The sequence below is a fragment of the Botrytis cinerea genome, chromosome 1 (genome assembly GCF_000143535.2).
Source record: "Botrytis cinerea B05.10 chromosome 1, complete sequence".
Taxonomy (NCBI): domain Eukaryota; kingdom Fungi; phylum Ascomycota; class Leotiomycetes; order Helotiales; family Sclerotiniaceae; genus Botrytis; species Botrytis cinerea.
In genome coordinates, this window is record NC_037310.1 from 3,772,208 (window position 1) to 3,797,797 (window position 25,590).

Genomic DNA, 25,590 nt, shown 5'->3' on the forward strand with positions numbered 1-25,590 from the left:
CGGCTAGCTTTCCTTTCATTCAGAGGCCCAGAAGGTCGACCACTGCTGAAGGTTGTATTTTGCTAGCAATCTGCCTCAGCTGCACGGCAAGCTTGGGGTTTCTTGAAGGATTTGGAAGGAAACATTTGGGGATCTGGGATTTAGGATTTGCAATCAAACTCCTCTTTTCCATTTGAAACTAATACTCTTCCTTGTACTGTTGAACATCAATTCATATATCTTAGAAGGCTAACAATGCAAAGTCCCATTTTGCATGTGGAAAGTTAAGATGATTTTTATCAACAGATACTCACAACTCCTACCACCGGCAGATGGCAGAGGTATCCAACAACGCTCGATTGAGAGTATATGGGTATGATAGAAGGAATTACCAGATGACACTGTACATATATGGGTACTAAAGCATTTGAAATATCCATGGACTTCTTGGGTGAGATCTATGTTGAACAATGCAAAAACTTCCGTTCCTCCACAGAGGAAGAAATCCAATCACATCTGCACTTACAGATAAATCCACATCTTCTATCCCATCATCCCAACCAATACTCCCATCAATCCATCCATCGCCACTCTCCCTCAAATACCTCCTCCATCCCATTCCATCTCCGAATTTTTCGGCCGAAGATTTTCGGCCGCAACTCAACCCAGAATCAAAGTATCCACTCTTGTCCTCATCCTCACCCACTAAACAGAGCAAATCCGCGATTCTTTCCATGGAAAACAAGTTTAATTTCATCTCAACCAATCCCTATCTCTCATTGTTCTTCAAGAAATCTTTTGTTGCACATCTACACCGGCTCCGAAGGTTTGGGATTTTCGGACTTCCGAATTTCTTCTCCTTTCTTCTTTATTTTCGTGATTCTTCCACATTTGTCGATTTAATGAATGCTGTATGATATGATATGATGTATCATATTGAATTTCACCGCGGAGAGAAACTCAGGTCCATCCTCTAGCTAAGAATCGAGATGACTGAGAATCCGATAACGTAAGAAATACATACACCCGGAAACTCATTTCTCCTCGGATGAGTCAGATTCCTAAATTCACATTTGGGAAACAGAAATTTTCACAAGATTGAAGTGGAGAATTACCGAATGGGGCAGGAGATATGTTAAAATGGATACGTGGGTGATGGAGATTGAAGTGCTGTTTGTTGCATGTCGTTCGTTGTTCGGATCCGGGTGGGATGTTCGGATATAGGGTTCGGAAATCATGGGGCGCGGTAGATGTGCACATGTACCTACCTATGTTTACCGGGCGCTTGGGATGAATTGAAATGGGTTAGATTGATTAAGAAGGTGGGTGAATATCTGATCCGAGATGCGGGGATGGTATATGCGAAAGGAAAAGTAGACCGTTTTTGACAATGCTGTGTAGCGATGACGTCGGATTAACCTTATAGAATATTACTCAGAGAGATCATTGAACCTGGTATGCAAGTCAGGATTAAATACTGCTTATTGAAATGTCGTTGTCTTACTGTTCGACTTGTGATCTTTCGTGAAGATTGTTGTTTATTTTAATTTTCACATCATTCTGAAATAACGATATTAAACTCGCCAAGAGGGAAACTCTTTGGAAGACACCAATGGACTGATTACTAAGAACCCGGGATTTCACCAGAATTATGATAATAAAATCATTCGATTCTGTCTTTAGTATTAAATCCTAGTATATTTTGATATTAGAATAAACGATTTATATTATCGGTTGTGTAGATTGAGTATCTCATTCAACTCTTCGACTCTCTGATCCTCTAACCTCTTACCTCCCATCCCCGAAAGACCTGAAAGATTGGAAAGATTGGAAAGATTTATATTCTTCAATATAAAAAAAAAACCTCTCTCCTACTAGACAAGATAATAAGTCTCGTCACAAAAGAAATACATCAATTCCATATCGAAAGAGTTGAATATATCAGATCAATACCTACCCATCACACAGCGAAAAATGACTTCACAATATCATACGAATCATCAACTCAGACACTTTGAAATTCGATTCGATGATTTATTATCTATTGAATAATGAGAGATTGGATTTTAAGATTGAATAATTGAAGATTGAATTTTTCATAAATTTTGGGCATTGAAAAGTAACCAGTCAGTCACTTCATCCACTGACTGGTATGCATGTATGATAACATTTTGTTTCCATTTTATTTAAGAATCTTACTTCTCAGTTTTCTATGAATCTCAATCTCGATTTTGATCTTGAACATCAATTGAACCTTTGAATAATAAAATGTAACAAAAACTAGTGATATATATAAAGTTGAAATCAAGAGACTCTTCATTTTGTATCTTTTACAGAGCGACAATCAAAGGAGAAGAACGTTCCAAATAAAGGATACAACAAGAAATTAATTCCAGACCAAGTAGTCTCCACCATGTAGATAATTAGTACAAATATAAATAAGAAAATGTGCAATCAATGCAACAATTGGTCATCATCCAAATCCAAATTCAAATCCAATGTCTTGAAAAACACTAGCACGGGTATCGCAATAACTTTGAAAAAGATCATGATGAAATAAGATGGCGATGAAGTATGCCCAGCCAACCCATCACATACCAGCAGCAGTCTTAGCAAAAGCAGCAGCCGTGCCAGCATCCATTCCATAAGTTAAATGGGGTGCCAGAATAAGATCTCCATGTGCGCAAATGTTATCACCGGTATGGCAGATAACCTTTGTATTTGCAGCTGATACGCCTGCGACTGGACTTCCGTTGTCTGTTATGGAGGTTAGTATGTGCTTTTAGAGGTTTGGTAAGAACTTTACTTACTTGGGTCTCCGAAAATGATGGCGGAGCTAACTTTGGCCATAGTGGCTGCGGGAAGCATTTTTGCAGCGTTGTGTACGAGTTGACCGCCTTGGGAGTAACCTGCCATGACGATCTTGGAATCGGGACAGTTTGTAACGGCTGTTGAAATCATTTGAGCCCTATGGTAGGAATTAGTGGCTGGAATTTGATGAATACTGGGAGATACATACATCATTTTGCTTCCGCCTGCATCACCTCCTGCCAGAAATCCAGGGATATCGGCGGGGTATGGAACACCTTGGGTAGCTACATTGCTAGCACCAACGGCTTTTCCAAGAGCAGCAACTAATGGAGGTCCTGCTACGGTACCCATAGTTCCTGTTTCTGTAGTTCCACGGGCAAAGATAAGCATCATTGGTGCGCATGCTCCAGCTGCGGCTTTAACATTTCCAGTGCCCTCGAGAATTGGCGCGGCTAGGGCGGTAAGAGGGAGGAGCAAAAGAGACAGAGACTGTGAAAACTTCATTTTGGAGCCTTGTTGTTGTATGTATTAAATTCTCGAAATGATTATTGTGTTCTTGAAGTGGTAAAGAAAGCGACTAGAAGTAATTTGTATTGGATGGATGATATGTTTATTGGATGGATAAATTCAAAAGAAAACGGTCATCCATTGGGGCTGACATGAATTTATATCTTCAATCATACCAAGATCCTCAATTACAAAAACACATATCAGCATCGCAAACAATCCCATGACGGTGTACAGGAATGAAATGAAAGGTTGCGATTGGTTGAAATTTCTCATGCAAATATGATGGTAGTTACTTCTTCTAGAAAGATGGATGGGATGAATCTGTGAGCGGCGGAGGCACAGACAGATGGAGAATTCCTCCAACATGAAACTCGTCTCAACCATAACCCCATCATCATTAACACCGAGGTAAAAAAGAAATCGTTCTTTCTAGCCTGCCATTTAAAATTTTAGATGTTTAGACTACAACCTTTGAAATCTGGGCGTTAAGGCTGTGTACATCAAAATTCATCAACTTGAGAATGATGAGGTTGTACAGCCGATTGATGAAGATATTTCAATACTTTGGTGTGTAGTACTGGTGAAAGAAGGATCAGCCATTGCATATTGTTAATTTCCACCGAATTAAAGATAGGAGTATCATTGCAAGTCTTTATTAGAATCTTCACATCGAATCTGAACATGTAAACTCTTACAAGACAGGATCTTGTGGCTCGAAAATTCCATAGTCTGATACTACAGACCCCAACTGAAAAAAATCAAAACCACGTTGTCATTGGCATTTGTCTGTGCGACAAGCCTCATCAATTGAGAAAGCAAAATGTAAAAGTTTATGCCTCGGTACTCATTCTACTTGAACACCATCTTTGCGACGAGTTTGTGGGTATAGGGTGAAGACACAGATGCTCGTATTGACAGAATCCAAACCGCCAACCGGACGAAATACTCTTTAGAGTTGAGATGGTTGGACAGATTGTTTTCTCGCAATGCGATTCGTCGAGAGAACTGTTCTCTCAAGACTAGATCCACTTTGGTTCAACCTCAAGCTACTTCAGATGTGTTTTGATTTTGGCTCGGCAGTTTTTGCCAAATCTTCAGGAGTTCGCTCGCATCGATTTCTTGATGATGTTTGTTATATCGTCATGCCATTTTGGTACCACAGACACTTCGGCATTTGAACTCGATGGGCCATTTGGACACGAGGGTAATGGAAGATGGCACCGATACCCTGCAGGTGCTTGGTAGATTGGAGTATTTCTTCCGCGTTCTGGGTAAACCGCATAGAATTCCATTTCTCTAACAAATAACAACATTCAACCCCATACCTTTGCATAAATATGGAATTCCACCCAAGTCCGACAAGTTCTGGTCTTATTCATTATGATATTGGCCTGTTAGAGAATACGGTCAAGACATTTATTTTTGATGGATTGTATGAGAAGTTTGTTAAATACGAAATACGAAATACGAGCGATGAGAAGAGATGTGAGTCAAATCCATTCCAATTCCAGCAAACAAGTCTGATGCACGATGGTGATCACATGACCAAGATAGTCACCAAGCCTAGAATTGATCAAGAAAGATATTCCACAGGAACAAGTCAACACGATGACAAGAAGACTCATAGCGCCAAATCATCTTCTACATTTCCACTGTTGACCTGATCGATCTCAAATTTTCCCTTGTTCAAATCGAGTTAGATTATCCTGACAATAAAGATCCGCTGTCACTCACGACTTTCTTTCCGCTTGTCAAAAAAGCTAAACCGCTTCACCCCTGTTTCGACCAACTGATTTCCATTGATCTCCCGAGATCTCCAACACTTGCATGGCCAGCAGAAGATGCTCTATCTTGACCGCATACTTCTTCGCGATAACGCACAGTTCTGGTATGAAAAAGCACTCCTCGTTATGTAAAAAGGGCGATGATGGTAGAAATTACCATCTGGGGAATTGATGCGGAAGATATCTGAGAGGTGAATAAAGCAGGTTAACCTCAATGACACTCTACAGATTCTACGATATGAGTTATTAGAATCTCAAGGGCAACGATCATAACAGGCAAGAGAAATATGACGATGGTGGGAATCAAGATGTCAGGTCGATCAATATCAAGGGTCTTACCTTACTTAGCTGCCGCCGCTTTTTTTCTGCGTTTTCATGTCTATCTCTGAACCCTAGTTGCATTGCCACGTCTCGTTGAGATGTTTTTTGACAGTCTATCCACTACTTGTTTAAGCTTTGGGCAAGTATGACGAGATAAAGTGAATACATTACTCGTCGTTTTCTAGTCACTGAGTGGTGAACCAAAACTAAGAATGTCTCCATGTAGACAAGACAGCCGGCTCACTAAATCACCCAGACAAAATCATACATTGCAAGCACTTACGTTTCGATCTAAAGTCATGATTGTTTGACTTGGTGTTGAATGTTGAAAAGAGTGGTGTACTTTTGTCGTCCTATTACTGTAGTCTGGAAGTTTCATTAAATGCTGTGTTTGAGATCACCTTCCAGAAAGCTGCAATAGTTACATAGAAAAGGCATTAGTAGTTGATCATCGATATACAGAATGAGATGCAAGATACGCAGCTGTGAAATCCCTGAATTTCTCGAGTCTACATGGGTTTTGACATTTCAAATTCAATCTCGGAGAGCGTGCAAAAAATCCCCCTCCCTCTCCCCCCTCCCCCGACTCTACCTAAGTATTCACAAACTTCTTGATTTGTGTTACGGCTACCTTCAATAGAAAGGAGTGAAGAGATTTAACACATTCCAAAATCCATCAATCACTTTTAATCTGAGAAGAACCAAATTACAATTGTTCAGTTTATCTAAATTATTTATATAGTTTGCTACATAGAGAACAATCTAAATGTAAACAGGTAAGGACAGCGTAATTAGAATGACCACGATTGATACATATTTTCCTTCCCAGATACCCAGGGCTTATATTAAAGAAATCTCCCTCTTTTCATACCCGACCGGCACTCCATTAACAACTCCATCCTCTCCACTAACCATCTCCGCATCCGCTCGTTCCCTCAACAAAGCAGATCTATCTACCCCATTGCTCCGCTCCACCAAATCGAAAGGAAACCACTCCGGTCTCACAATCACATACGCGGTGTAATCGTACCAAGGCACTTCAATATCCTCTCCCTTCTCGTTCTTCTGTTTCCTAATATCCACACTCCATAATATCGTCGCGATAACAGTAAGTAAAACCATCTCTACATGATCTTGACCAATACAAGCGCGTCTTCCCCAACCGAATCCATGGTTAGCTTTAATGGATGGCCAATGAGTGAGAGGTTCTCTGTAAGTGGGGAATTCGGGGGAGAGCCAGCGCTCGGGACGAAAATTTTCGGGATCGGGGTAGAGGACTGGATCACGGCAGAGACCCCATTCGAGAGCGAAACAGGTGGTGCCTTTGGGGAGGAAGTAACCATCGTATACATCGTCTTGTGAGAGTACGTGAGGAACGCCTGGTTAATTTTGTTAGTTTATCAAGTCATTTTGTGGATAGTTTCGAAACCAGGAAATGTAAATTGGTAGGGAAAAAAATGAGGGGAGGGAAAATAGGGATCACACATACCAGCAGGAGCCGGACTTCTCCATCTGAAAATTTCTCGAATGATCGCTCTCACCACGGGCAATTGCTGGATATCATCAACAGAAGGTGGTCGGTCCCCACACACTCTATCGACCTCTTCTTGTCCCTTGGCCTGCCACTCTGGACTAACAATCATAGCGTGGAAGAAACTCTGAATAGGTGACGACGTAAGAATACTTCCAATCAATGCCAACATGCCGATCGAATACGTATTATCTTCTTCAAATTTAGGAGTAGTGGGCATGCTCAGATGTCGGGCCATCCAGGACGCATCCGGCTTTTCATTCAAAAGTGACTTTCTGACTTCCTCTTTTTCTCCAAACCAAAAGTTTCTCTCGCGTTGGAAACGTACTTTTTCTGCTACTTTCCAAGGTTGAAGAAAATCGGGAACCCAGTCTGGAATGTTGCGGAGGAAAGGAAGCTTGTTTTGGATGTCACCATCGGCTGAGATACGGCGGAGGAGTTGATTAGCACGCATGATGGTTTCTTTGGCGGTGGAGAGACGGCGATCATTCCAGGCCATTGTCGATGAAATTTGAGCGGTGCATTCTTCGCAAAATTGTTTGAAGAGGTGGGGTTGGGCGATGAGACGAGTGACGAATGTTGCGGCGCCCTTTTGAGAAAGGCCTTTGAGACGATCGGGTGGCATACTGGACATGGTAGCCTTCATCCAAGTTTTGATACGCTTCATGTCCTCTGGATAAATGTTAGTATTGTGAGAGGAAATTTCAGATATTAGGAGACATACCGCCATGGGTAACAAGGGGAATGTATCGATTTGTGTGTCTGCAATCATCTCCGATGGCTGCAAGAAATGGTCGGTCCGAATAGATAGCTCCTCTCTTGACAAAAAGGTCTTCGCAAATTTTATGGGAGGTAATCCAGACAGTATTGTCACCGTTCAGATTCACTTGATACATAGTTCCATATTCCTTACTCCAATCCACCATTTTCATCCATGGGTTCTTTGGGTCAAGATCAGGAACTGATCCAATGATCGGGTATCCTGTAACAAAACATCAGTAAAGATTCATCAGTCAGGTATCATACATGTTTTCTCTCTTACCTTTTGGACCCGGCAGCGTTTTGGCGCCATCAGGTATCTTGACTTTCTTGAACAGGCGTTCATAAGATACATAACATATAAAAATCACAGCAGAAAAACCAAGCAGCAACAATGAGTATGCCATGCTTGCCTATGACGAAACGATCGACGATAGAATTCTGGAATGTAGAAATGAGAGAGATGGGGGGACTTGATATTAAAACAAAAATCGCAGCCTGCACATCCAGCTCGCGGGAACCGAAAAGAGGAACCCAAAAGAAAAAAGAAATACGAATCTAGTAGTACTACACTAGTTTCTCCAACAACCCAACAGACCCATCCCCGCTAAGACAAAACTAGTCATTCTCCTCCCATATACCTACATTTCATCTGACAAGAAAGACCAAGCCTCACTCGAGCCTTGCACAACAACACTCAAAACATGATTTCCAGCTCCATGTCGATCACGTAACAATGGACGATTGTTTCCGTTGCTGAAACATCCTCGACGCGCTATGTCCCGAAGCACGGATACTAGAGATGATCCGCTAACCCCCTAGTGCCCCTTTTGCGTGCCGAACTTCGTATTGCTTGGCCCAATGGTGCATACATAAATACATTGCTTGTTTGAAGTTTGTCCATTCTCGTTCTTTCAGCTCATGTAGAACGAGGATAATTGTGATGCAACATTGTGAATGTTGGCTGCACCCCCCCCCCCCCCCCACATTTGTGTCAGACTTTTGGGGGCTGGCAGATTGATCGCGACGTCGCGTGCAGGGCTGAATTTAGTCGATGAGTAGTATGCTTACTTGTCATTCTTACTCATCTATGCTTTCAGAGCTCTCGATCATTTTTTGACTGTCTACAGATTGACAACAAACCGATACCGAGCTATCACAAAGTCAATATGTACGGAGTACAAGCGCATTTGAAATCCTACCCCGCGGACCGTCAAAAAGCTTAACGATGCAAAGCGTGTCGCACGGGGCTTTGCGCTCTTGAACATTTTTGAAATTGCATACTTGAATCTCTGATCTCATATCTATATATTTAGTTAGGTACGATGGCAACTATACCAGTCTTTGGATAGGCATCGTGAGACACCCAATAATACCAACTTTAGCTCAAGTGTGATAGAGAAGATGTATGGGCTGGATAACGACGGTATATCTAGATACGAGACTTAAGTATGTGTTTTCTCTTTTAGACCTTCTCTAGCCCATTTTCTGTCAAAAAGCAAAGTATATGCAGCGGATGAAATGGTTGACTGAGAATCTCTAACCCAAAACGAAATGGGAATACCTTTGATGATTCTGCTTGGTTCGTTGTCTGGTATTTGGTGTGGTGTTTCGTAACCTTGAAGTCCATATCACCGAGTGTCTACGTGGTCCAAACTAGTCGCACCTAGTGTATGTTTAGTAAGAAGTGAAGAAGAAAAGCCATCAAAAGTTAGTTTGGACGTGTAACGATAGTCGAGCGTCGATAAACGAACGCCTTATCGATCGCTACAGGGAACAAATTAGGATTTCGTATTGACCTATTGTTTTCCGAAAGACCGAAGGGCGAAGATCGTGGTAATTCACACATCTGAACATCTCGGAATCCAGGTTGGCTCTGCTAGTGTTGTAAGGTTACAGTTCAACAAGACTAATGCTGGTATTTAGTAGTTCGGTACAACATCAACCTTACAAAGTAGAGACGATGATGTTATAGATCGGGTTGAAGATTATCTATCGGTCCCATGGTTATGGCTCCAAGCATACCAGAGTATAGATGACCAGTATGGATAACCTTTCTTGATACCAGTAGCTATTCGAGGAGGTGGATGTGTTCCGACCACCATGTTGAAGAAACGTGAAACAAGAACATTGGTCCAAATATATTGGCCATTATAACCCAAATGTACTAGAATAAGCTATGGAAAAGTGACATAGATGTCACCCAAGCCTCTCAGAGGGTTGCAGCAAACAATGATACAGAAGTGTCGATAAATGCCCCAGGTAGGTAGTTACACATTGAAGAAATCGCTTATCCATTTTTGATCTTCTGCAACATTCTCTTCTGAAAGTTCGTTCCTAAGTAAATTTTGATGGCTTTGATATTTCTAAAATTAGCTCAGGTGAACAAAAGTATCCAACCTCAAACTTCGAAAGACTGATTGAGCCCCATGTCAAACCGTTCTCCACAATACATTCCCGGGCACCCAATCAAAATGTTATGTCGATTCGTAACCATTTCTACATTTTGCGTTCGTTTGTAAGATCTTGAAACGACATACATACACACACACCAGATATCTGATTGTATCAGGTGTGAAAAAGTGGGTAGGTAGGTTATCAAAAGTTCTGGAGGCAAATATTTGTAGATTCGGTGAGAATGAAGTTTTGTAGGACAAGGATGAAATCATGCTATGAAGAACGACTACCAACTCTGACGTTTATATCGAAGCCACAATGAAAGACATTCCGAAACTTTTCTGTTGAATGAATGGGAAAGGCATTTGGGAAGCCAAGAGCCGATTGCTTTGCTGGCCAACCATTTCGCCATACTCTCTTGGAATATGCCCTCCAATTCTCACACAATGGAGCGGCTAAAAGGCAGCTGCATGTCGTATGCTATGAGACGGCTCTTTTACTTGCGAAAGTTTAACCTTAAATCACGTTTGTTGATTTCTTGATAGTATCTAAGATCATCGACATGAAGGTAAAACTCTGGCCAAGGTAGATCGAGGGTCGTATATTCTTTGAAGAATCGCAGTGTTCCGATCCGAATACTGGCATGCACAACACGCAGCCAACGGCAAAAGGAAGCAGAGAAAGAAAGTTCCCATGAACGAGGAGGGTGATCTTTGCCGCGCACAGGATTGAAAGTGTGAACTTTGCATTCTTGCATTGGTGCATTGCTGCATTCCATAGAAACCGTTTTGTTTCAAGGATATCTATTCCTTCTTAGCTGAATAACGATTCGAAATAACACCGGACGTGGCATGTGTTGCTGTGGTTTCTTAATCTAATATTAGCAAGACACTCTATCGTGGGACTCTGGAGGAGGGGGGCCAGGAACCCCCATCACCAATTTCTGCAATAATTCGACAAACCCCAAGTGGTACCGAATGAAAAGAATCAATCATACAGATCCAGCTTTACGAAATTGCTCTTCCAAGTGGAATGAATCTCTTAGCCAGACAATTTCTTGTTCCCCTCAAACCATTCAATATAAATCATCGAGAAGATCCGTAAAGAAGAACCAGACCCCACAGAATTCCACACCAAACCCCACCACACCACAGAGAAAATAGCACATCAAGAATCGCCCCCAAAAACCAACCCAAAAAGTTCAATTCTGTTTATAGTCACACCCAAATCAAATCGAACTGTTGGTCATTGTTAATCCATCCACATCAACTACCAAACACTTAATTTCCCAAAGTCAGAAATCAAATCATCATCCAAACCATCCCAATTGGCCCTTCACATACGAGCTCCACAGCCCATCTCAAGCGAGCTTACATTATTCATCTCAGAGCCCCCTCTCTCGACCTATTTTGATCACGATATATCTCTCAGACGGGTATGTGCATCCGTGGAAACCAACTTTTTGAAACTGCATGTGGTGTACCGAGAATGAATACGGAGAGGTGGGTTGGTGGGTGATTCCGTTCGGGGTTTGGGTGTAGTTGGTAGAGGGAAGTTTTTGATTCTCCATTCTTGGTAGATGATAGATGACTTGTTTATTGTTGTGGGCGTTTGAATTCTCTATCTGTATTCGACCTTTTGAATGTCAACATTTCAACCATTCAAATATCCCAAAACCCCAATCACATTCACAAATCAGCAGCTATAAATCATCACCCAACTCCCCTCCAAATCCCCAGCCAAACCTCCCGAGAAAATTACAGCAAAATCCCCATTCAATCCCAAAAAATTCTCCATATAGAACAAAAACGGGCCCGTACATTCGGTAACAGGATTGCTTGCATCGTACATTCCTTCGAGTCATATATGTAACATTAGTGGAGGAAATTATCATGTCGTGGTTTGGTTCAGCCTTATTGGTAGACACAGGATGGATGTTGCAGCATGGATTGAACTGGACTGGATGATCATATATGCATACATACATACTATGGTTCTCGATAAGTAAGTGAGTTTGATTTATAGAATTGAAGCTCCATGAGCAAGCAAACAAGCAAGTAAGCAAGCGCTTCGATACAATACAGCATATCCAAGTACGCAACGATAATTTTGGAAGATTATTCCTTCAATTTTCCTTGTACATAGTTAGAAATCGCCTGCATCTCATTACATTACTATGATAGAACATTGTACAAGTATCCGTTTACAACATCTACAAGCTGTGCCTCAAAAGCGTAATACTCACGTCGTGTCGTAGGATTCTCAACGCGTCCTATTTTCCCATCCATCCCGCGCGATATTGCATTATCATTTCGGCAATGGAATATAGAAAATTATACCAGAGATCTAAGGGATATTCAAAAACTCACACTCGTTAGTATCGTATATAAGGATATGTGAAATACCTGCCATGGCATTTCGTAAATCATCCTCATTCTTTCCTTGAGTTTTTCTTTTTGAAACTTCTTTCATTGGGGTTTCCAGTCATTCTTTTCTGGTGCCAGTATCATATTCAGTCATTACCATGTCTCCTATCAATTTGGTTCTCAGAACCGCTTTCATTCTTTCTTCTATATCCACTTCTTTTGCTGCAGTCTGCAATGACCAGACTAGAGCTTCTGGGGATCCTTCCGGAGAGGAATTGGCCAAGTTCTTCGATTCCGAAGATAAAGTCTCCCAATTTTGCTCGGCTGATGTATCAGGAAAGGCTTCAGGAAGTGTTAGCTTCTCAGGCTTAAAGGTAAGACAGCTGGAAACCATCCAACTCGACATACTAATAGAGGTAGATCTCTTTTGAGCGCAGTGATAGCTCCAACCCATCCTTGGAGCATTGCACGGAAGCACTCCAGGATATCATGTCCCAATGCATTGAGCCTTCTAACCCAGGAACCTATGGAGGAAGCTCAACATTCGACAATGGAGAAATATACACAATCAGCAACGACTTATATCCTCAAGCACCCACGATCTCTGTAAATCTAGAGAACCGAGCAGTGGAGGACGCTGCAAAACCAAAGCCTAAGAAGACTACTTTAAAGCAGACTACTAAAGCAACTGTCACAACAAGCCCAAAAAAGACTGTGGCACAAGCAACCACTAGTCCAAAAACTACCGCAACTACTCCAAAGCCAACTCCGACTCCCGTGTCTACGAGTCCGAAGACTACACAAACTACCCCCACTACATCGAAATCATCGACTATCAAGACAAGTAGTGTATCTTCAGAAACTCCAAAAACGACATCAACTTCCACTAGTTCCAAAACTACTCCACTTACCCCAACTACATCAAAATCGTCCACATCCACCATTAAAACAAGTATAGCTTCCGAAACTCCCAAAACAACATCCGTAGCCACGAGTTCAAAACCTCTAGTGACCACCCCAACGCAATCTCAATCACCAACTGCTAACACGAGCCCATCCTCTGCAACTCCCAAAACAACTTCGGTAGCCACTCCTTCGAAGTCTACCACTTTCAGTAGCCTTTCAACAAAGAGCTCTTCCTCGACCAGTCTAACCAGTCTATCTTCCGAAAGTCCCAAAACAACTTCCGTATCTACGAGTTCGAGACCTCTAATAACCACTTCGATAACATCCCAACCACCGACTGCGAACACGAGCCCCTCTTCAGAACCCCCCCAGACAATGTCAAAGTCCACAATTTCCAGCGTCATCTCCTCCAAGACTTCTTCTTCGAGTAGTCTCTCCTCAAGTCAAACTTCAACAAAGGAAAGTGGTACTAGCACTAGCAGCAGTAGTAGCACTAACTCGAACTCTCAATCTCACTCTTCCACTCCAACATCTCTATCCAGTCTCTCATCCCTTTCCTTAACCAAAGTGACTTCCATCAACAACCCCACCATCACACCCGGCGCTTCCACTCCAAGCCTTGAGCCATCCTCCCACGTCCCCGAGCCAACCAATACTCTCTCACAATCCACCACAAAACCCATCTCACTAGAAACCTCCTCGCAGAAAAGTGTATCGCAAATCAATTCTTTATCTAGCAGCAGCGGTATCCACACATCTGGTCTCTCATCTACCTCCCGTCTGACCAGTTCCCTCTCAAGCGGAACAAAAAGCCCCACCTTCACCTTCACCCCCAATGCCCTCGAACCGACTCCCGCCTCATCCCCAGAATCCCTCTCAGCAACCAAGTCAAGCATATCTCCAGAATCCAGCGAAACAAAGCCCGCTAGCCCATCCACCCCGGCAGCAATATCAGAACTCCCTAGTACTGCGCAGGTCCAGTCATCATCTGCAATCAAAACATCTTCTATTTCCTCCCTCTCTTCCAGTTCAATCCCCGAAATAACACCCGGACCCATAACCCTCAGTTCTTCAGCCATCATCTCCTCAGCTCTTGACGAATCAACCAATTCCGCTGCGCATTCTAGTAATATTATTGAGAGCAATACAATTCCCGCATCGATAATCACCTCTAAAGTTTCGAGTGAATCGCTAGCGTCTTCTTCAAAGCCCGAAATCACACCTCCTCCCTCTCCTTCATCTATTTTGACCTCTGGAACCGTCCCATCTACTTCAGCATCCGAATTGGCTTCGCAAGCAATCTCGACCGAATCTCATGTATCTCCCGGACAATCCGAAATTACTCCTTCTCCTTCTCCCTCTACCCCCACATCCCAAGTAATTTCTACCGGTTCTCTCACATCTTCCATCCAGCCCGAAATCACACCACCTTCCTCGGAATCTTCGGTTCCCGGAACCATCTCTTCAACTATTGTCTCCGAGCCAATAACCAAAAGTACTTCCGCGGAAGCCCTCACATCTTCCGCCGAACCCGAAATCACACCCTCCCCCTCCAAGCCATTATCTTCAGCCGCCACTCCTTCATCTCTTATATCCGAAGCAGTTCCTCAAAGTATTTCAACCGGTTCCCTTACATCTTCAATTCAACCCGAAATCACTCCTGCTCCTTCCAACCCATCCACTTCTGAAATTATTCCATCGATTTCAGAATCCGGAGTGACTTCGCACGCTATTTCTACAGGATCTCTCACCTCTTCCGTAGAGCCTGAGATTACTCCATCTCCATCTCCATCTCCATCGGAAACAACTGAGCCATCCCAGCCAGCCGAATCACCCGATCCAGTCGAAACCCCCGAACCAGCTGAATCACCCAACCCGATTGAAACATCCCAACCAGACACTACAGAAAGCAGTCCAACCGAAACTGACATTGCTTCATCAACGTCAGCTCCCTCATCCACATCAATCTCTTCATCCCCAGCTTGTACAGCCACCACAGGAGGAAATTGCTCTACATGTTATCAATACTCCGGTTCTGGGGATATCTCACCCTCTCTCTCCAACGATACTACTTTGCAATCTCGCAAACTGCCACCATCGATTGCCGGTCGCATATCCACTACTAATCTATACCCCAAGATATCGAAACGAGCCACAGGATCATTTACTTCGTTTGATGCGGCCAATTCGTGTGTTTTTGGGTCGGTGGATGTTCCTTCTATTCCTGGTATGTATACCTCGCGGAAACCACGAATAATTCAAAGACCGCAATTTAGCTAATCCACTATATGAAGATGCATCCACTTTGGTCAGCAAAGCAGGCATTCGAACAGAATACTGGTATATTTTACAAGATACGCCTGTGAACACAACGACCTGCCCTACACTTGGCTTTACAAAGGTTACCGATGGAGCGCTTGCTTCTCAATTGATAAATTCAAATGCGGTTGGGTATGCAAAGGCTGGATCTGGAATTAGTTGGAAAGCGAATGCTCCGAGTAAGTTTCACTCATGAAGTATGCTGTAGATCTTGACTAACGAATCTCTAGCCGTTGACGTAGATAGTGTTTGTAAGTATCCAGTTTTTGTGTTAGAAGTGGTATGGGAGCATTAGGCTAATGTCATTGTCTATAGATGATTCAAGAATTCTGCAAGACTTCTTCGCAAGTAGGATTAACAGCAACAACTGTGCAGCTTTCAAGGCTATCTTTGATCAGCCAGACATTGAAAATGCAGGAAAATCTAGGTTACAGACTATTTGGAAGTAAGTCAACAGATTACCTCCTCAAATTTCCACGGCTCCTAACATAGATATAGTGCACTTCCCAGTGATACCAATCCCGACTATGCTGGAATAGATCAAAAGGTATTTTTTTCAGCCCCAAAATCCATGAGATATACAACTAACAAACGAAAAGATAAGCACCGTCAAAGCACAAGCTTTTACAGGTGAATTGCAACAAAGTTATACCAGTAACGATGAGAAGTTAGCATACATTTCCGAAGTAGCCGTGGCAATGGCCATAACCAACGACGATGCCATCGCCAATCTTTTCCAAAGCACCAATCTTCGTATTTACAAGGCACTACTTGATATCGATGCGGTTATTGGTGCTGGTGCCGTCACTAGAGCTACCAATAGTACCACCATCACTGGAAATAAAGCAGACGTAAGTACTACCTACTATCTCTCTGTGCACCATTGTCACATGTATTATCCTTGATCGACTACCTACCAACAATATCTCATGATTTCTCCTTTCACTTCAAAACAAAAGCTAACACTCCTCTTTCTCAGTGGGCATCAAGCTACCGCACCTACCTCACCAACCTCCTAACCTCCCGCTCCTCGACCATTCTCTCCCAAGTCTCGAGCTACCTTGATAATGATCTTGGACCCGCCGCCAGAAACAATAATGTTACGCTTTCAGATGGAACTGTATCGACCACTGAAAATTCCATTGGAAAGGGCGTTGACGCGTTCCTAAATGCATATCCTCTGGCTACCGCTTTTACATTTAATCAGGCCAAATTATTAGGATTTCCCAGTGTGTAGGTAAAGTATGCAGGATGAATTCGAAAGGGAAGAAAGAGTAAAAGAGGATAGAGAAAGTCTGTTAAAGATTGTAGCTTGCTATTGGTGATGTATGTTTGATTGTCCATTTTTGGAAAATCGTCCCTTTGATTGATTGAGTTAGTTATTTTCTTCGGCATTTGCAAACTATTATTCTTCTTTTCTTTTCTTTTTTTGATGTTTTGTATTCGATATTTCAATCTAAAAATGAGATACCAATGATGACTTCAACGCGGGAACTAAGACTAAGCCTTGATACGCATGGACCACACAAGGCTGACAGAACTCCCCTCCACCAAAGATCCCACCTCTGACTCTCTATCCATCGCAACTGCCATCACATCACATCACATCACATCACATCGTAACTCAATTCCCAACTCAAAATGAGTACCTCTCAAACTCAAACTTCTGTCAAAATCTTCAAATTTCCCCGCGAACATTCCTTTCCCCCGTTTTTCACCCTTCAACCTACCTCTTCGACTGTTCATGCGCAACTTCGCAAATGGAGCGATTTAATCCTTTCCTATTTTGCGTTTCATCGATTATTTCGTCTGACAGTTTCTACGTTGTTGTCTTCTGAGTTGTTCAAAAATGAGAGGATTAATAGGAGATTGGATGAAGAGGGGCTCAGAGAGGTATTGGAGTTTATGAGAAAGGAGGGGAGAGTAGAGTGGATTGGCGGAGGGGGGAATGGGAAAGTAGGTGGAGATATATGTTGGGTCTGGTGGAGGAAGGTAGATGAATGGGCGAGAGTTATTGAGGATTGGGTTGATGAGACGGGACAGAGAGGGAGTGTGCTGACACTCTATGAGTTGGTTGAGGGGGAGGGAGGGAGGGGTGCTGGTATGCTATTTCTTTTTTGTCTTTTCTTGGGGTTGAAGAGGAATATGCTAATAAATGATTTGGTAACAGAATTCCACGGTTTAGATACGGAGATATTACAAAAAGCACTGGCGATACTGGTGAAGAGGGGAAAGGCTCAGGTTTTCGGACAGGAGGATCAACAGGGTGTAAAATTCTTTTGAGCCATGCGAACTCTCGAGAATACATACGGAATGAAGATCCCAAGTCTTACACCATGCGTTGCGGGACGATTGAAATAAGCGTCGAGGGTTGATACATCCTTTGAATGGGAGCATTCCGCATTGGCATTCGCATAAGGAGGAACCGTTTTACTGAAGCTTCGTTCCCCTTTTGAATCCTCAATAGGCCTCCACCGAATTTTGCCCGCACTAGTATTATTAGTCAATACTTCAGCAAACCCAGCCCAAGATCCTTTCCATGCCTGTCTTCCAGAAAACCCTTTTGATCGGGAAACATACAGGAGGTCACCACTTTAAACATTGTACACACACTTAACAGTGCGTAGTCTCACAAGAAAGTGACCAGAGTCAAAACGACTCTTTCGGGAGCAAGGCCGACCCAAAGATCACAATCCGAACCAAGCTACATGTAGCCAGAAACTCGAAAGGAAATTTGGACGCAATAGCTAGTGGTAGTTTTTGAGGCCTAGACCTAACGAATGAGCGAGAGAAAAAAAAATCTTGTACCGTGTTACCGTGTATCGTCTTTTCCCGCTGTCTCCGGGGGACGGTACCGAAATTAGATGGAGAATAATATTCGTCCTTCAGCTGGCCTGGGTGGAATGCTAGAGCGGATTGAGCTTAGTAGCATCGAGTCTCATCGACCATCCCTTTTTCTTAGCAATAGATTTATGTTTGATCTGCGAGATTTTCTGATGGTACTTACTGGAGCATTTTAAGATGGAAATTGGAGTAAATAGTGGGTGGGTTGGGATGGAAATATTGTATTGTATTGTATTGTGTTGTTCGTTTTTGGTAGGTATACATTTATAGAACACCAACGTGAGTAGATAAGGAGGTATGGAGGAAATACTCAGTCAGCCAGGAAATGCCTAGCATGAAGAATCCTCCGAAAAAATGAAGTTGTCCAATTTACATACCATGTCTACTTGGCCTATCATGGTTTATATATCTTTGTATCTTTGTATATATGTGTGTGTATTTATATAAGTAGAAGTCTAGGAACACAAGGATTAATCCATGCGTGGATAGACGGATAGACGAATGGCATGGCATAAATGAATGGGAGGGTGCTGTGTTGCAAGCTGCTTCCTGGCAGGATTAGATGAGGATCTAATACACTGTACACGTTTTTAATATGGCATGCTCGGAATGGTAAGTTTTCCTAGCTGGGCTGGGTGTGGATGTTTATTAGATGAATAGGTAGGCATGTCACCCGTTTGTGTGTGTGTGTGCGTGTGCGTGTGCCGTTGATGTATGTGGAGAGGGGGGGTGTGGATGATTGGTAAGGAACGGTGTGGATGGATGGATGGATGGATAGTGCTGGTGCTGGTGCTGGTAGTGAGAGGGTGGCTTGTATGATTACGTAGATGGATGGATGGGTTTGTAGGTTCTTCATGTGTAGGTGGGTGTAGGTATCGGTATCGGTGTTAGAGAAGACCGACCGACTTAGATATGATGAAATTGCAATCTGGATGTGTGATTGTGTGATTGTGTGATTGTGATTGTGATTGTGATTTTGTTCTTGCTCTTGCTGATGGGAGGGAGGGGTAGCTGGATAGTTATTAGTTAGATAGATGGATTGTATTCTACTCGGTAGAAGGCAGGGAGTCTTGGAATCTTCACTCACGCACTCACGCACTCGCTCATTCTCTCATATCTTAAACGAAATACTATGTATGTATGTACTTTCTCCCAACAGCCAAAACGGCGTGCTGAATTTAAATTTTGAATTTGAATTTGATTTGATATGATTTGATTTGAACTTGATTTGAAAGCTACTCTCTCCTCTCCTATCCATGGATGGGATCTGACTGACGAATCACACGTGTACGGTACCTGGATTTATTTCCGAGGCGTGCCTTTTTTAATATATTATATATTGTTCTCGGTAACGGTTGTGCGTCTTGATTCGATTCATTTTATATCCTCTCTGGTTTGTATGGTGCCTGGCTACCGTACCTTCCCTTCCGTCTCCCCTTTCTCTTCGGTCTATTGGCTTATGGTGTTTGTGGGCGTGGGCGAGTGAATTGTGAAAACTGCCGTGGAAAGCTTCCATTGGGGAATGCATGTTGCTAGTAGATACTCTAGTAGGTAGGTCGTAGGTCGCAGGTCGTAGGTCTTTTTTGTCTGGTGAGTTCATTAGCATTCGTTGGTTCCCAGGTACTTGGCTAGTGAGTTGGTTAGTTGCCCATTAGTTGATTAGTTGTACAATGGCAAAGTCTCCCTGCCTTGGAACGAAAGTTGAATCGCATCCCATGCAAAACAAGTTGAGCCGTCCGTCATCACTAATTAAAGATCCGAGTTGTCATAATGCATTGCATACATACCCTTCGATGCAAGATACATGTATCTTTTTTCGATTCCCTCCTCGTCCAATTTGGCATTCACCGCTCTTAGATGTGTTTGATCTCTTATCTCTCCGTGAGCTACTAGCTACGAAACTACCGGCTAGTTGCTCACTCAGTGATGGAACGGGTTCCAAACTTCTCGACCTCTAAACTTAATTCTTGAGAGATCGGGAGCAACGGGAGCAATAGACTGGTTTACTTGCGGGAGAGGGAGTCACTTGGGTGGGTGGCATCTCTTGCTTTTGGGTTTGGATAGTGTGCTTTGATGGTTAGATGGGGATGATCATCGACGGAGAGAGTGTACATGGAGAGGCAATGGCTGGAGATGGAGATAAGAGATGTTTCAAGAGGGGGAGAGAAGAGCAGAGGGATCCATTCGATGCATGGAATGAGAACCTTTTATATTTGACTTCCTTCACTTCCTTGACTTTCTTGACTGACTACCTTGACTACCTTGACTCCTTGAGCCTATTTGTCTGTCTGTCTGTCTGTCCGTCTGTGTGTCTGTCTATCGATCTATCTTTGTACCATTGAATATCTTCCTCTATCCAGATATATATGTGCTACTCTTATACTTATATATATATAAAGTTATACATACACATATCTTGTATATACACATCTCACATACACACATCTCACATACACACACCTCACATCAGAATCAGGGGAGGACTCTCCGTTTGTTCGAATCTTTTCTTCCACGAGTCTATGAATCGATGAGATGAATCCACGACCCACCGGTTGCTAAATGAAGCATTGGAAATGATCCACCGAATATCATTACGACCACATTAAAAAGTTAAAAGATCAACTTAATCCTTACGGAGAAGAGGTCGCGACCGACTTCTCGAATTCTCTTATCCTTGTCCATTACGAAAGTGGGAAATCATAATACTCGAGGGCTTCTTTTTTGGTTGTTGCGGTTGTAAATATTCTTCTTGCTATTATTCTTGTTATTATATTATATTATATTATATTATCGTTGCCATCAGCATCATCATCATCATCATCGCAGCTGCTGTGTGTGGATTCTTGACACTGAATCTTTTTTGCAGTTATTTGCTTTTTTCTCTTCTCTTCACTTCCGACTTCATCACCACTTCTCCAACTGATTGATTGTATCTCCAAGTTGGCTTCAAAGCATCTCCCTCCCCCTCCCTCCCCGCCCCATCTCTCAATCCAACACCTTCCATTCGACAACCCACCAGCGTTGCTTGCTTTGCCCTCGTTCTTTCCTTCCTTCCTTATCCAGAAACGAATTCATTACGGAGTACGACCCCATAAACCGCATCTCTTCCCCCCTCACACGAGAAGAGCAAAAAACAAAAATATCATTTTCGTTTTTATTTTCGTTTTCATCTTCATTTTCATTTGAGAATACACTCGACCGACAGCTTCTACAGCAACAACACTCATTACAATACAACACAACACAATACCGGTACATCTGTATCTACATCAACGATAATATCATTTTCATCTTCATCTTCATTCCCGCCATCGCCATCGCCATCGCCACCACCATTACGACGAATTCCATTCATCACAATCGTTAATTCTCGAAAGAAGCATTATTTATTGATTTCCTAGCTATTACTACTCTCATTCATTCATTCATTCAATCCAGCTCTCCAAAAGTTCCTGTTCTTCTTCAATCCAAGCCAATTCAATTCAATTCGACGTCGATAAATCATCAGATTCGAATTTAAACCCAATTTCCATTCCTTCCTTACTTCCTTCGAAACAAGCCTCAATCCGATAATCCATAAATACACAACATAACATAATCAGGGGGGGCAGGTATCATCTCATCTTTTCGAAACGGTCAATCATCATACCGCCTCCACCTTCTCCTCCTCCTCCACTTCATCCCAACTTTCAATTCAATACCGCCAAAATAGCTACCTTACGAGAAAACCACTATCCTCAAATTCCATCTTTTGAAGATGCGATGATCTATTCAAATGATGCGGGTTATCCAACGTCAATGCCTGGTTCACCTCCCGATTTAACGGGATCCAAATCCTCAAAATCCTCCTCATTTCATTCCTCCTACCAATCCGATAACGATGAAATTCTTTCCGACGTCAATCATTTCGAAGAAATTGGACTGGACGATGAATCAAGAATCGACTCGGACATTGGGGAATTCGCAGTCAAAATGTCGACAAATCCATACTCTTCCACATTCACAACGGACCTGCGAAGTCAAGCAAAGCAACAACGACAACAACAACGAACTCCCATGTCTGCCACACAAGGAAATACTAGAATTCCAAGAGATTTGACATCAACTACCAAAGGTCGTCAGGGTTACCCAACATTGAGGTCACAGATAAGAAATGCGGCATCGGATGGCTTGGCAATCGTGCCTGTACCCAGTTCATCAGCAAAGACTAGAAGAGGATTGAGTAGCCCCAGTGCGCCTGTATTACCGACGACACTTACACGACAGCGAAGTTTGAGTCCAAATATTGGCGCAAGTCCAAGGAGTAGTATATCCGGAGCTTCCGCGAAAGGAAGAAGAGGCAGTTGGGTTTCGAATCGAGAACGGAAGACTATACAAGAGTTAGAAAAGGAGTGTGACGAGGATGATGGAGATGATGTACCTGATGAATGTCTTTTGGAGAATGTGCCGATATCGCCGCGACCTCCACAAGAACGAGCGAGTGCTGCACCATCAGCATCGACGAGTCCCGAGAGACCTGTGAAGGAGAAAACAAAGCCACTTGGAAATGGAACTTCTGCCAAACCAGCAGAGCAGGGAGAACTTAGATCACCAAGAGCGATCATGACACGAGGAGTAACTACGGGACAAATTTCAAATAATCATTTTAATTCTAATAAACCACGGGCAAAGAGTTGGAACGAAGCTTTGTCGGAATTGAGTGAAGAAGCAAAGGCTTTGACAGAAGCCTTGGAAGCACATGCGGAAGATGAAGAACGAAGGGATTCCGATACTCACAACTACCATCGTTCAAACAAGCCAACAAGAGTAAAATCATCATTCGCCGAATTACCTCCATTACGAAGAACTGAACTTATGATTGATCCGCTACCTATATCAAAGGAGAAGGAAGCCGTTCTTTCGAGAACTAGACCGTCATGGCTTCCGCCGAAGGATCCAGCTGAGGAAAGGCGACATCTTAAAGAATATCAAAAGATGATGGCATCAGCAGAGAAAGTGGAACGTCAGAGAGAATCCGAAAAACGTAGCAAATCAACTTGCAGAGACGACACAGCAAGTTCTTTGTTAAGGATTTGGGAAGAACATGTCTTACCCAATTGGGATGATGTGATAAGACAACGAAGAACGAGAGAACTATGGTGGAGAGGTATAGCGCCAAGGAGTCGTGGAGCTGTATGGTCAAAAGCGATTGGAAATCCTTTGGGATTGTCGGATTCGTCATATACTGCTGCTCTTCGAAGAGCTCAGGCTTTAGAAATGACAATTAAGAGTGGTTCTCAATTGAGTGCAGAAGAAGAGAGGAAGAAGGGTTGGCTGGAACGAATTGAGAGAGATGTCAAGGAAACATATCCTGAACTGCGAATTTTTCAACCCGAGGGGCCTTTGCATGTGGCATTAATGGATGTTCTCAAAGCTTATTCCATGTACAGGAGTGATGTGGGTTACGTACATGGAACAAGTGTAAGTAAAATTCTTTTCTTCATCTATTTTCTTTACTCTTGTAAATGGAAACTAATTCTACAATAGACAATCGCAGCCATACTTCTTCTCAACCTTCCCGATCCTTCTTCGTCTTTTCAAGCCCTCTCAAATATTCTCAATCGACCTCTTCCTCTCTCCTTCCATACCAATGACTCTGGCGCCATCTCTCGTGTTTATAGCCTCTTCCTCACCACCCTATCACAAAAGTTTCCACGTCTTCATTCTCATCTCACATCGGAAGAATTAAACTTTAATCCAGATGTCTATCTTCGTGATACATTTGTATCTCTATTCACAAGCTCGATATCCCTCGATAATGCGAGTAGATTGTGGGACGTAACAGTTTTTGAAGGCGATTCAGTATTGGTTAGAGCGGCGGTTGCACTTTTTGGATCTTTGGAAAGTAAACTTCATAGTGTTAGTAATGATGAGGAAATTTTGGTAGTTCTTCAAGAGGGTATCGGTGCCGAGGGAACGGGAGAAGAGGATTGGATTGCGGCTGTTAGGGGAGCAGGGAAGTCGTGAAATTATTTGTAGATGGATCGATGGATTGATGGGTACGAGGAGTTTGGAGCGAGTTGATTAGGAATGGAAAGGAATTGCAAGGAAAAGATGGACGAATGAGTGGAATGTACAGTACCGGTAGTCCTACATACAATTTCTTGTAGGTGTATAGTAGTTTAGATGTGGAAGCGATGATCAATCAATCAACTATTAAGGATTCTATGTTTTGTTTTCGGCGAGGTTGATGATTTAATTTATTTATGAAGAAAGATGTAGGTGTAGTTCAACTTTATCTTGAAGAGAGATGTATGTATTTGATACAGTGGAACGGACCCGATATGATGACTCGACTACCATGTTATGTTGATATCATATCATGCCATGTACATACACCCACACACTTTCTCTCTCTCTCTCTCTCTCTATCTATCTTTTTCTTATGGGTTTCGGGAGTGATGTAGATAGGGTGGAAGTGATAGTAAGTGATAAGTGAATGTGATAGTAAGTGATGATCGAAGGGAACGAAAAGGGGGGCGGGGGGAAGGAGGAGAAGGAGGAGAAGGAGAAGGATAGATGTATATGGGTATGTCGATGGGTATGTAGATGGGTATATGTGATGGAAGAGGAAGGAAAGGGGAAGTAGAGGTTAGAGGTTAGGGGTTAGAGGGGGGGGGATTGAAAGTGAAGTTTAAAGGGAGGGAGGGAGAGAGGGAGGGATGAATGATTGATTGATTGAGGGGAGAGGAAGGGGAGAGGAGGTAGGTTGGTAGTTTGGTAGGTAAATGGGAGAGATGGGAGGTGTATGTGAGCTTGAGGTGTGTGTGTTTGTGTGTGTTTGTGTTTGTGTTTGTGTTTGTGTTTGTGTAGATGGATTGAAGTTTTTTGTGAGGGAGATATGGAGATATGGAGATATAAAAGTGAGATGAGAAGTTGTAGTTATAATTACAATTACAATTACACAGAGTAGGATGGAAATATTGATTCTTCAAGACGGTATTTATTTATCTATTTATCTATTTATTTATGTAGATATATAAATCCATCAAAGTTGTCTTTTGATTCCTTTTGAGCTTGCGTT

General features: G+C 42.7%; 5 protein-coding genes across 5 annotated transcripts; 3 read left to right on the top strand and 2 right to left on the bottom strand.

The window, feature by feature from the left end:
* Positions 1–2,192: 2,192 nt before the first annotated feature.
* Positions 2,193–3,520, bottom strand: BccutB. Its single transcript, XM_001556380.2, has 3 exons — positions 2,999–3,520; positions 2,790–2,947; positions 2,193–2,736 (listed from the first exon to the last, which is right to left on the bottom strand). Exons 1-3 carry the CDS (start codon positions 3,292–3,294, stop codon positions 2,570–2,572), a joined length of 621 nt encoding a protein of 206 aa, XP_001556430.1. The 5' UTR covers positions 3,295–3,520; the 3' UTR covers positions 2,193–2,569.
* A 2,577-nt stretch (positions 3,521–6,097) lies between these two features.
* On the bottom strand, positions 6,098–8,314 carry BCIN_01g10840 (hypothetical protein). Its single transcript, XM_001556378.2, has 4 exons — positions 7,979–8,314; positions 7,661–7,918; positions 6,895–7,608; positions 6,098–6,784 (listed from the first exon to the last, which is right to left on the bottom strand). Exons 1-4 carry the CDS (start codon positions 8,100–8,102, stop codon positions 6,246–6,248), a joined length of 1,635 nt encoding a protein of 544 aa, XP_001556428.1. The 5' UTR covers positions 8,103–8,314; the 3' UTR covers positions 6,098–6,245.
* Positions 8,315–12,538: 4,224 nt separating this feature from the next.
* BCIN_01g10850 (hypothetical protein) lies at positions 12,539–17,065 on the top strand. The gene is made up of 8 exons (XM_001556376.2): positions 12,539–12,832; positions 12,879–15,591; positions 15,659–15,862; positions 15,914–15,934; positions 15,999–16,128; positions 16,182–16,230; positions 16,283–16,534; positions 16,663–17,065. The coding sequence occupies exons 1-8, from the start codon at positions 12,617–12,619 to the stop codon at positions 16,918–16,920; spliced, it is 3,843 nt and encodes a 1,280-aa protein (XP_001556426.1). The 5' UTR covers positions 12,539–12,616; the 3' UTR covers positions 16,921–17,065.
* A 52-nt stretch (positions 17,066–17,117) lies between these two features.
* On the top strand, positions 17,118–18,906 carry Bcvps25. The gene is made up of 2 exons (XM_001556375.2): positions 17,118–17,784; positions 17,854–18,906. Exons 1-2 carry the CDS (start codon positions 17,325–17,327, stop codon positions 17,964–17,966), a joined length of 573 nt encoding a protein of 190 aa, XP_001556425.1. The 5' UTR covers positions 17,118–17,324; the 3' UTR covers positions 17,967–18,906.
* Positions 18,907–21,136: 2,230 nt separating this feature from the next.
* On the top strand, positions 21,137–24,779 carry BCIN_01g10870 (hypothetical protein). Its single transcript, XM_024690940.1, has 2 exons — positions 21,137–23,987; positions 24,054–24,779. The coding sequence occupies exons 1-2, from the start codon at positions 22,290–22,292 to the stop codon at positions 24,531–24,533; spliced, it is 2,178 nt and encodes a 725-aa protein (XP_024546710.1). The 5' UTR covers positions 21,137–22,289; the 3' UTR covers positions 24,534–24,779.
* The last annotated feature ends 811 nt before the right edge of the window (positions 24,780–25,590 follow it).